The sequence below is a fragment of the Arachis duranensis genome, chromosome 3, assembly GCF_000817695.3.
Source record: "Arachis duranensis cultivar V14167 chromosome 3, aradu.V14167.gnm2.J7QH, whole genome shotgun sequence".
Taxonomy (NCBI): domain Eukaryota; kingdom Viridiplantae; phylum Streptophyta; class Magnoliopsida; order Fabales; family Fabaceae; genus Arachis; species Arachis duranensis.
Window position 1 is genome coordinate 20,079,762 of NC_029774.3, and position 11,713 is coordinate 20,091,474.

The following is an 11,713-nucleotide window of genomic DNA, read 5'->3' on the forward strand; positions in this document are numbered from 1 at the left end:
TACATATGGTGTTTATTGATTTGGAAAAAGCGTATGATAGGGTACCAAGGGAGGTCTTATGGAAGGTTTTAGAAAAGAGGAGAGTAAGGATCGCATATATTCGGGCAATTAAAGACATGTATGATGGGGCCACAACTAGTGTGAAGACTCAAGGTGGTGTGACGGAAGAATTCCCTATTGGTATAGGATTACACCAGGGATCATCCTTAAGCCCATACCTTTTCACATTAGTCTTGGAAGTACTCATAGAGCACATCCAAGAGCCTGTGCCATGGTGCATGCTTTTTGCCGATGATATCGTCCTTATGGGAGAGTCAAGGGAAGACCTAAATAAGAAGTTGGAGTTATGGAGAGAAGCTTTAGAAGTGTATGGTCTGCGCATAAGCCGTAGCAAGACGGAATATATGGAATGTAAGTTCAGTCTGAGAAAACATCTTAGAAAAAGTTAAAAGTTTTAAGTATCTTGGGTGCATCATACAGGATAATGGAGAGATTGAACAGGATGTAAATCATAGGATCCAAGCAGGTTGGTCAAAATGGCTGAGTGCATCTGGTTTTATATGCGACAAAAAAGTGCCTTTAAAACTTAAAGGTAAATTCTATCGCACCGCTATAAGACCGGCTATGCTGTATGGTACGGAGTGTTGGGCGGCTAAAGGGGAGCACGAACATAAGCTGAGTGTGGCAGAGATGAAGATGTTGAGATGGATGAGTGGTCATACGCGATTGGATAAAATAAGGAATGAAGATATAAGAGAGAGAGTTGGAGTAGCACCCATTGTGGAAAAGATGGTTGAATTGCGTCTCAGGTGGTTTGGACATGTGAGAAGAAGACCGATAGAACATCCAGTCAGGAGGGTGGATGAGATGGAAGATGGACAAAGGGCGAAAGGCAGAGGAAGACCTAAGAAGACTATCCATGAGGTGGTCAAACGAGATCTACATGTAAACGGTCTCTTTGTAGACATGATACATGACAGAGCACAATGACGTCGTTTGATTCATGTAGCCGACCCACTTAATGGGATAAGGCTTTGTTGTTGTTGTTGTTTGTATATGGTAATAGCTTGTATCGTATAAGAGTAAAACTGAGAAAAAATTAAATAAATCAAGACCGAAAAAGGAAAAAGGTTACCGATCAAAGTACTAGTACATACTATATAATAAGAAACTACTTCTGAATGAGAAAAATAATCAAACACCGTGTTGGTTTTTTTTTCGAGTTCCTTCTATTGCTCTGTTGTGCCAATAAATCTACATGCATGGTTTGGATTAGATGTGAATATGTGATGATCTCAGATTCGACTTGAGTCCCTCCCAAATACGAATCTTCTTCCCCAATCAGATACCACCAATGCTCTTGTTCTCCAACTCACTAGTTTGCTGCATATATATGTTTCGGGAACAGTTAGAGGATTAAACCATATACACTACTTCATTTCTTTTACTTGTCATTTGATATACACTACTTCATTTGAAAAAAATAAAATTTTATCATTTTTATTATCTTTTATCAAATTCTAAAAATAAAAAATAGTAAAATAAAAATATGAAGAAAATGATTTAAAATGAATTACCTAGCATATATAGAATACCACAACCATTGAGTGCTATGGCCAATTGAAATCCAATCTCCCGGAAGTTGAGCTGCAGTTTGTTCTCCTCCTAGAGGAGCGAACTGTCCAAAATGCTTGTACCTTGAAGATTGATGAAGTTGTTGATGTCATTATGTGGTTTGATTAAGTAAATGAAAGGGCGAATTGAAGCATCTTGAATTGGTACCTGAAGGGATGAAAGCGATGGCGTCCGGTTCCCCTGAATCTAAGAGGACCTTCCGGATACCGCTCGCATATCTCCATACGGTTGAAACAATCTGCAAGATACGCTCCTTGTTGAGCAGCTACCTATAATTTCTTCAAATTTGTAAGTAACACCACCTTTAAATACTAGTATATATTTTCTGGGAACTATATCAATCATTAGCAAAAATGAAAGGGCATATAGTTACGAGAATAAGATTGAATTGCGTGGTTCGATTCAGTTAACTGAATATCAGATATTATTCTTTGATTTAATTTAGAATAATATTACACAATTAAGTCTTTTTGTTAATTAAATCAAATTAAGTTGTTCTAATATAATAAAAATTAATTATGACTAATATTATTCTAAGTTTTATTATTTTATTTGGTTGTGATTAATTCATAAAAAAAACTTAAATGTGTAGCATTACTCTTTAATTTAAGACAAAGATTATTTAATAATGAATTAATTAAAATTTTTTAAAAAAATTAATCGATTGAACTGGTGCAATTTTTAGTAGTTAGTCAATTTAAAATAATAAATAAAAATTTATTTTTTTAAAAATATATATTTAGATAAAGTATATATTTTTGTTCCGAATGTTAATGATTTTTTTAAAATATCCTTAAAGTTTAATTTCATTTAATTTTTTTTCAAGTTTTTGATTCATCTACTTTTATCACTAATATTTTTTATTTATGTCAAAACTATCTTTAAAAGTTTTTAATTTTTTCCTTAAAAGTTTACATCAAATTAACGTCCAAAAATAATTGTGATAAAAATTAAAATATTAGAAATAAAATTAAATGAAACTAAATATTAAAAATAAAAAATATACTTTATCTTATATATTTTATATATAAATATATTATTTTATTATAAACAAATCAGTTTCAATTAAAATTTGATTAAATTTTTAAATTTCTAATTCTGTTAGTTTGAAATTGAGGAGCATTGGGTTTTCAAAACCTTGTATCTTAATTCTTACATAGAACCTCTTTTGATTTATAAGGGAAGCGAGTAGAATTTACCTGAGCAGTTCGAGGGAGATTTTTCATTTGAGTATCAACATTGGAAAGTGCAGATTTGAAGGATTCAATGTCAACAGTAACTGAGCTCTCTTGAGAAAACTTGAGCAAGGTAGCAATATCTTTCATTTGGTTCTTCTTTAAATAAATCTCCACCTGAGGGTACCTCTCTATGATGTCGTCCACAACGCCTTGAAACTCTTTCAGATCCAACTTCCCGCTGTTCTTCTTGTCTGCCTTGCTGAATATCAATGATATATCTTCCTGTTCAATTCAACTATCTCAGCTTGGAATAATAATAATAAATTACAAATATATATATATATATTTTCATTTTGTGATCCTTCTCAGCTTAATGCATAGGATGCACATACCATAACTTTCCTCTGATTTATAGTAGCACAATCACCTAAAGCATAGATGTTGTCATATCCCTCCACCCTTAGCCATTCATCAGTGGCTAATGCACGTCTATTACTCTATAACACAAACAGTTCCAACCAACAAAAACAATTAAATAACCAACACTTTTTTCTTGGTTTAAAAATATTAACTCTATGAATAGGAAGCGACAAACCTGGCCAACTTGTTTCATAAATTCAATTATTTCTGGTCGAGGACCGACGCCGGTGGACCAAACTACCATTCCATGAGGTATGGAAGCAACTTGACCGCTTACTCTGTCTTTGGCCGAGATTTCTCTCTCACTTACTTTGATAACCATAGATCCTAACTTCACATCTATGCCATCCCTTTTGAACTTTGTTTCAGCAAATTCTGTGATTCTCTTGTCAAACCTGCATTAAGTAAAGAAAATAGATGTGATTGGAACAAAACAATGTAAGAAATAGGAAAAGAAAGAAAATGTTACATGTTTAAGATATGATCTCCGGCCTCCAGCAAAGTGATATTGACATAACGTTGTAGAGAAGGATAGAGTTTAGAAAGATCCTCATGAACAAAGTCATGAAGTTCTGCAGCAAACTCTACCCCAGTTGGGCCTCCTCCAACAATCACAAAACTCAGAAGCTTCTTCTTCTCTTCATCAGATATGGATGGAATGCTTGCTTTCTCAAAAAGATCAACCACCTTTTGCCGGATTCTTAGAGCATCATCCACTTCCTTCACATACATTCAAACACTACTACTTTAACACATTACTCTAACTATAAAACCTTATGTACATGATTACCATACCTTCAAGAAGTAAGCATGTTCCTGAACTCCAGGTGTGTTGAAGGTATTAGAACGTGCTCCCATGGCTATTACAAGGTAATCATAATCAAGGGAAAAATCTTCAATCCCACCCATCTTTTTCTCTGGATCAGCACGGCAGTAAACTTTCTTGTTCTTCGGGTCGATCTTATAGCATTCAGCTTCACTGAATTCAATATTTACACCACTCTGTTGCAAATTAAAGGTGTGTATTAATCACTATTTATCTCATGAGTCCATATTCGATCACTATTTTCACTTTAATCATGCTATTTTTACTTTACCATGAAGCAACAAAAGTCGAACATGCACGTTTGAAAATACAAAAATATTAAGTGTATCTATATATTTATATTTATATTTATATGTTGTTTAATATGTATTTATATTTCAAGAAGGATGCGATCGTTTATCAATTTTGACGCCCCAATAAAACGTACCCAAATAGAGTACCTTTCTTGAGATGTTGCGAATGGGTTCAACAATGCTGCGTGCTTCGACAGTGCCACAAGTGACACTTGGCAACAAAGGGGTGAATGCAAAATAGTTACGAGGTGAAACAACATGGATATCATAAGATGAACTTCTGATGCTCTTAAGAAAACTGGTTCCTGCCCAACCAGTTCCAAGAATCACCACTTTCTTTTTTGGGGCTTCTTTCACATTCTCACTTTGTACCGCTTCACCATATGCCACTAGGCCTCCACTACTGCAAACCCCCAAAACAAAATAATATAATCATCACAACAAATAAGAAATGATCATTAATTGCTAGAGTTGATCCATTGTGGTGTTTTGATCTTTTAAGGCATACAAAATTTGTGTTTTTTGAAGTTTTGTTACATTTGGATTTGTCATCACAAATAACTCGAGATGTTTAAAGAAAACAAATTTCTAATTATTTGAACCAAAAAAGCATTGAATTCTAAATCAAATAAGGAGTAGTCAAGTCACCAAAAAAACAATAAGGAGTAGTCTTCGTTTATTTATTTATCTGTTAACAATCACTTTTCGCTTCATGCATTTTTGTATTCGGCATATTTAATTTGTTCAGATACAAATATACAATACTATGGCTACTAAACATTCAAAAAAAGAGAGAGAAAAAGAAGAAGCATGAGATAGAAAAGGAAAAGAGTACAGAAAGAAACAAAAGTAGAGAATTAAGAAGGTGTGAGGACCTGATAACAGTGCATACAATAGCAGACTTGGACCAGCTGGGATACTCATTAAAAACCCTTGATGCTGTGTGATAGAAGGATGACCAACGCATTCTGAATCCCTTGATTAATTTCTCTTCTTTTGTGCCTTTGTGTTTGTTGTGCTTCTATATTTTCATTCCTTGCAAATGAGTGCAACCAAAAACTAGTAACAGATTTTTGAGGTACAGTTTTAAATACTGGGGAACCTGGTCAAATTGAAAGTGTTAATGCCACGTAGTGTATGATGCATTTTGTTCGGTTACATTGTCAAGTTGAAAGGATTAATTAAGACATACACTTGCCTATTTTAATGTAACATAATTAGGACATTTGCCTATTGTAAGAGATACAGATCTCCAATATATGAGGACTTGGATTGGATCACGTTTGAAATAATAATAATTAAGAAAAAAAAAACAGAAGTGGAACAGTAATCTATTGAATCGGGTTCTTCATGTTTCAAGAAAACACTACACTTTGTAGGCTTAATTCACGGATCATTCATTTAATAAATCATGCAACAAACGAAATTGTGATACTATAGACTATAGTCTATCTTTGACATAAATGTTAGTTTTGTATTCACTTTTTCCTATCATGGATAGGATGAGAATTTTAGTTAATTTAAATCAGATACCCACCTAATAATAAAGGAGAATAAATTGACTCAATGTTCATAAAAAGTGTGAATATCCAGTTCTATTGGAATATAGGACTCGAGAAAATATACACTTTTGGCCAATATTTTATTTTTCTCCATCCTAATTTTAGTCTACCTTAACTTTTTTTCAATTTAAAAAACTAGAGAGACTAAAATTATCATAATATGCTTGATATTAAAGTTAGATAATAATAATAATAATTTCAATATAGGCTACCATTTGAGTGAAGTTCCATATCGAACTCATATCGCAGGTGAGAGTGACATTTCCGAACATAGTCTACCAATTGTGACAAATTAAGTGGAAGCTGAAGAAGCAATTTTCATACAAAAGATTATGACAGTTCTCAAAATGTTACTAATAATTGTGCCTCCAAAATTACCATACTATACATGTATAAGAATGAACAGAGACACTGCCACAAATTTATTCAGCCTTGAATTTGTTAATCCCACTAAACACGACTTGAGTCTCTTCCAAAAATGAATCTTCTAGTCCAATCAGATATGACCAATACCCTTGTGCGCCAGCTTACTTGCTTGCTGTATGTTGTTCAAATAAAACTAGTTAATACATAGCATGATTGAGTTGGTAGCCGATATTTTGTGTACATGTAATGTAGCATGGTTGTACTTGAAGATTACCTTGCATATACAGAATACCAGAGCCATTGAGTGCTGTGACCCATGGAAACCCAGTCCCCGGGAAGCTCTGCGGCTGCTTGCTCGCCGCCCAGCGGTGCGAATTGCCCAAAATGCTTATACCTTTGTGACAACAATCCACCAACATCTCACTGATTAGTTGAGTTTAAAGCAAGGAAATGGCATAAATATCTTAAGTGAGCAAAATGCTAATCTATATATCTTTATTCACCCACTTGGTTATCAATTTTGAATCATGAGTTCATAACTATTTTGTGCGGTGCCTTACTTTTTTGGTTAGTGCAATCTTCGTATTCCATCACGAAATTACATATCTAACCAGGTTGCATGTTAGATTAGCACAAATAAAATAGACATTTATATATGAATTTTTGCAAACTTATGCATTTGTTTTGCACTGTTTCCAACAAAACCATAATACAACAGAATATAAGGTGTACCGGAAGGGAAGGAACTTATGACGTCCGGTTCCTCTAAATCGCCGAGGACCTTCAGGATTCTCTTCACATTGATCCATGCGATTAAAGCATCTAGCTAGATAGGTACCTTGTTGGGCAGCAACCTAAACAAACCAAACCAAACCAAACCTTTAAAAACTCCAGGAATCTTTGATAACAAGCAATTGGTTACTGGTGTGGTGACATAATGCAAACCTGTGCAGTAGCTGGAAGACTCTTCATCTGTGAATCCGCATGAGAAAGAGCCTGCTTAAACCCTTCTATGTCTATCTCTTTTCTTTCATTCCCTTGTGAATCTAACCACAGAGAGGTGAAATCAAGAAGATGCTTTTTCTTCATAAAAAGTTCAACTTGTGGATATCTTAATAAGATGTCATCCATCACATCTTGGAATTCTTCAATGGTTAAGGTACCGGAGTTATTTTTGTCTGCAGCCGCAAATATGGCTGAGATATCGTCCTAAAAACAAAGGCAATGAGTTAACTATGACATAGATAAACTCAACTGCGATTTATATTTGTCTAAAGAAGGTCTTGTATTTTCCTCCTTTCTCATCCAAAAGTTGAAAGGTAAAACTGTATGATAAGTTGGTCAAATGTGTATTAATTTGAAGGAAAATTACAATTGACAATATAAGCTTAATATTCAAAAAAACACTTGGGATCAAAACGATACCATGATCTTTCGTTGATCTATTGTACAACAATCACCAACAGCATACACATTTTCACATCCTTTTACTCGCAACCATTCGTCGATTGCTAGTACACGTCTTTTACCCTGCAATAGAGCAAGTCTAGTTTATACAGGTTACCCGAATAACAGTTGATTATGATTTGAAGAAGAAAAGAAGGGCTGTGTTTTAGAAAATCATGGAATGGAGAAGCACCTGACCAACTTGTTCCATAAAGTCCCTTATAACTGGAATAGTTGAAATGCCAGTGGACCAGACAATCAATCCGTGCGGCACAGAGCAAATCTCTCCTGTTGATTTCACCTTCATTGTAATTTCCTTGTCGCTAACACTGATGACACGACATCCTGTTTGAACCTCTATACCGTCTCTTGAAAACTTCTGCTCAGCAAATGTACTTATTCTTTTATCAAACCTACAGGATCAAAGATCACACTTTGATGAGTCTTGGAAAATACATGCTTTATGAGGTAAGTAATACCAGAAACTTAAGAAAATTATTAATGTTGGCAGAATGCATCAAATGATAGAAGGCTTATGTTGTTGCTTGAGTTATAAGTTTCAAACAAATAGTAAATACAATCTTCCATCAAAGCTAAAGAGGACCAACTACATGTTATAATTAGAAAACGGATGGGCTACGCGATTCATGTGTCAGTTACCGAGATGTAGAAAAGTTACAAGGAATATATCACCAATTCATCATACTCGTCCTTTTTGAATCAAAAGCACTTATTTAAAGGTTTAATTGGTTGATAACCCAAGTGATTTATGATGCCTGATAATGAAGCAGAGGCTAAATACCAATCATAATACCAAAACAAACACTCAAAAGTTATTCCACTATTTTTGTATGCCATGTTAGAAATAAACAAAAAAAAAGTGATTTTGGGATGTAATATATAACAGCACAACTAATAAGATAAAGAATACCTAAAAAAAATGTGATTTGAGGAAGATAAAGTGTTTCAATTTTATGATTTTCTTACGTATTCAGGATGTGATCTCCTGATTGAATCAATGTTATCTTCACTGAATCCTTAACGGCTGGATACAAGTTCGTCAAATCTTCTTGGACATAATCATGGAGCTCTGCAGCAAATTCTACTCCAGTTGGACCCCCACCAACAACTACAAAATGAAGATTCGACCTTCGATCTTCTTCAGATAGACTAGGAAGAACAGCCTTCTCAAAGCAATCTGTGATAGACAGCCTGATCCTCTTAGCATCCTCGATATCCTATATATATATATACACACTTTGGATTAGTCAGAGACAGATTAAGAAAAACAAAAGAACTCAGATAATAACATTTTGTCATCAACAAGTTCAAAGTTTTACTGAATATTTGAATCAACAATCAGAACTTTTTCGAACCATAAATGATCAGATGTTGCATAAGAAAATATATTTACCTTCAGAAAGTGGCAGTTCTCTTTCACTCCAGGGGTGTTAAAAGTATTTACTTGTGATCCTACTGCTAAAACCAAGAAGTCGTAGTCCAACGAAAATTCGCCCCTTCCCACTAAGTTGTTGATATTGTCTTTACAAAAGACCTTTCTGTTTGCAGCATCAATCTTGACACACTCTGCCTCCCAATATTTTATTTCACCTTTATTCTACAATATGAAAAAAGAAAGACAATTATAAAAGAAGAAAAAAGAAAAACCACACTAGTCATCGATTAACTACTCAACATACTCTTCATATCATTAGAAGACAATGTCAAGACACATGACAATCTAACATATCAGTAGTAACTCTTAGAGCTATGGTTTTGTTTCCTCCACCTTTTTTATTAAGGTCCGAACTGGCTCTACGATGCTTCGAGCTTCAACTGTTCCACAAGTGACACTGGGTAACAAGGGAGTGAACGCAAAGTAGTTCCGAGGCGAAACAACCTGAACATCGTATCGTGAGGCATCCAGATCCTTAAGGAAACTGGTACCAGCCCATCCTGTTCCAAGAACCACTACTTTCTTTTTGGGGGCTACATGAGCATCAATAATAGGATGTTCGGTTTCTGATCGTGATTCTGAGTATGCCACTACACCTCCACCACTGCAGTTTCCAAAAGCATATAGACTCAATCACACTCAATGAAACTATTGAACACATCACATATGCATAAAAAGAATAATGAAATACATTGATGGATTCATCCACAGAAATGACCCTCTAAATGCTACTACACATACATTCACAATATTGTAAAATAAGTACCATACCATGTCACACTCATAGTGGAAGATCCAATTCTGTGAAATAGATCCTCTTATTTGCAAATTGCACATAGTATTCATCCCACTCTCACCTACAATAATTATTTCTTACATGTGTAGGAGGACAACCCATGGCACAAGAGTGAAGGTAAAAAAGTCAACACTTGGTCAACAGGGCCAGTAGCCTGAACACACATGGAGTAATTTTTTTTTTCCTATGATTCTCAAGATCTCAGATTGGTTCTATCTTCCTAACTTGAAGTAATAAAAATTTGTTTATCTGCAGATTATGATGATTGATAAATAAGCACCCCTACTATGCCAATTATCATGTGTTCACTAGTCCAAGATTCCCCATTTCTTTGCAATACTCCAACATTAATTTCATCAAAAGCAGAAGAAAGAAAAAAGAAACAGTATTGAAGGGTCAAAGAGAAAGGGACCTGATGCTGAGAGTGCAGAGAAGAAGAAGCTTGGAGGATGAAGGGTAGCCTTTGAGAGCATTGGAGGCCCTCATGAAGAAGGAACCCATCTTCATCTTAGTTTGTTGAGTAGTTGATGAAGATTTTCTCCAATGGAGTCACAGCTGGTAGGTGAATAGGAAAGAGTTCAGAATTTGATAGCTCACACCAAAAGCGACTTTCTGATCTCTCAAAGTTCGTTTCTGTTTAGAAAGTTTCTTTCAGTTTTCAGATTTGGAAATTGATATAGAATATTCTATGACACGTGTAACAAGGACGTAACAGCTTGGCAATAAAGTTGACTTGCAGAATATTTTTTTGTATTGGAGTTATTATTGTTCCCAGGTAGTCTGCGAACAGATTTTTAAAAAATAAATATTAAAATTATAGAGATAGACACGCATCACGTTTTTACACGTTATTATTATTCATCCTGTCCGTCGACAATTTTTTTACAAATGTATGTAGTCTTTGAAGAATAAGAAATAAGTAAAAAAGAATGAACAAGTATCTGATCTAAAGACAAGATAAGATATTATGATTATTTTTAAACATATTTACCCTATTTATAATGAAATACATATATAATTATCTTGTCTTTTAATGAGGACAAGATACGTATAAAATTATTTTTATCTAACCTAAACTAACAAAATGTATACTTATCTTTACAATATATATAGAAAGACCTCGAATTATTATGTATTTTTATTGACCCCATTTAAGCTTCATTAATAACATCTCAATCGTCAAATAAACTTTAAAGTTTAAAACACATTCAAAAAGATCTATTAAATCTAGACATAATAACCAAGGTATATCAATTAAAATATTTACTCATATTTGTGTGTGGGAGAGAAAAAAAAAACACAAGCATATTTGTATTAAAAATATCTTATAATAAAGGTGTTAGGAATGTATACATAAAATATATACAACAATAACTAACATCTAGATCATTATTTACTAATGGAAAAACTCTACATCCATGTAATTTTACATGGATGTTATTTAAGTACCTTTTATTATACATGTTTTACATTCGTTTGTTTTACACGCGCCTCATATAACGTATATAACTTAATTCTCCTTTTGTGTGATCAACATTTCTCAACGTAAACCTTTCTAAACCTAAACCTTGTTCTATTCTTGCGTTTTCTTTCTTCTTCTTCTTCTTCTTTTTCTTCTTCTTCAACCTAATTAAATTTGTTCTTCTCCTCTGTTCACGCTTTTCTTCTCTGCATTATGGATTTCGATTTACTTCAACATAATTAGCTTCATTGTTCTTCTTCTTCTTTGTTTTCT

At 34.0% G+C, this 11,713-nt stretch overlaps 2 protein-coding genes across 2 annotated transcripts; both read right to left on the bottom strand.

Annotated features, from left to right (window-relative positions):
* Positions 1–1,139: 1,139 nt before the first annotated feature.
* LOC107477979 (external alternative NAD(P)H-ubiquinone oxidoreductase B3, mitochondrial-like) lies at positions 1,140–5,319 on the bottom strand. The gene is made up of 10 exons (XM_052259714.1): positions 5,228–5,319; positions 4,500–4,755; positions 4,029–4,235; positions 3,703–3,953; positions 3,409–3,628; positions 3,206–3,310; positions 2,835–3,095; positions 1,783–1,904; positions 1,578–1,697; positions 1,140–1,383 (listed from the first exon to the last, which is right to left on the bottom strand). Exons 1-10 carry the CDS (start codon positions 5,317–5,319, stop codon positions 1,296–1,298), a joined length of 1,722 nt encoding a protein of 573 aa, XP_052115674.1. The 3' UTR covers positions 1,140–1,295.
* Positions 5,320–6,211: 892 nt separating this feature from the next.
* LOC107477909 (external alternative NAD(P)H-ubiquinone oxidoreductase B1, mitochondrial) lies at positions 6,212–10,626 on the bottom strand. The gene is made up of 10 exons (XM_016098003.3): positions 10,391–10,626; positions 9,516–9,786; positions 9,141–9,344; positions 8,714–8,964; positions 7,920–8,139; positions 7,706–7,810; positions 7,226–7,489; positions 7,013–7,134; positions 6,555–6,674; positions 6,212–6,452 (listed from the first exon to the last, which is right to left on the bottom strand). Exons 1-10 carry the CDS (start codon positions 10,483–10,485, stop codon positions 6,365–6,367), a joined length of 1,740 nt encoding a protein of 579 aa, XP_015953489.1. The 5' UTR covers positions 10,486–10,626; the 3' UTR covers positions 6,212–6,364.
* Between the last annotated feature and the right edge of the window lie 1,087 nt (positions 10,627–11,713).

Bases quoted from the DNA above. Each gene is read 5' to 3' on its own strand.
- LOC107477909 (XM_016098003.3), bottom strand. From the start codon at position 10,485: ATGAAGATGGGTTCCTTCTTCATGAGGGCCTCCAATGCTCTCAAAGGC. The intron at 9,787-10,390 runs GTCCCTTTCTCT...TGGAAACTGCAG, and splicing joins CTCTGCACTCTCAGCATCAG to TGGTGGAGGTGTAGTGGCAT. The intron at 8,140-8,713 runs GTAAGAAAATCA...TTGATCCTGTAG, and splicing joins GGAGATCACATCCTGAATAC to GTTTGATAAAAGAATAAGTA.
- LOC107477979 (XM_052259714.1), bottom strand. From the start codon at position 5,319: ATGCGTTGGTCATCCTTCTATCACACAGCATCAAGGGTTTTTAATGAG. The intron at 3,954-4,028 runs GTATGGTAATCA...ATGTATGTGAAG, and splicing joins AACATGCTTACTTCTTGAAG to GAAGTGGATGATGCTCTAAG. The intron at 1,384-1,577 runs GTAATTCATTTT...ATATATATGCAG, and splicing joins TGGTATTCTATATATGCTAG to CAAACTAGTGAGTTGGAGAA.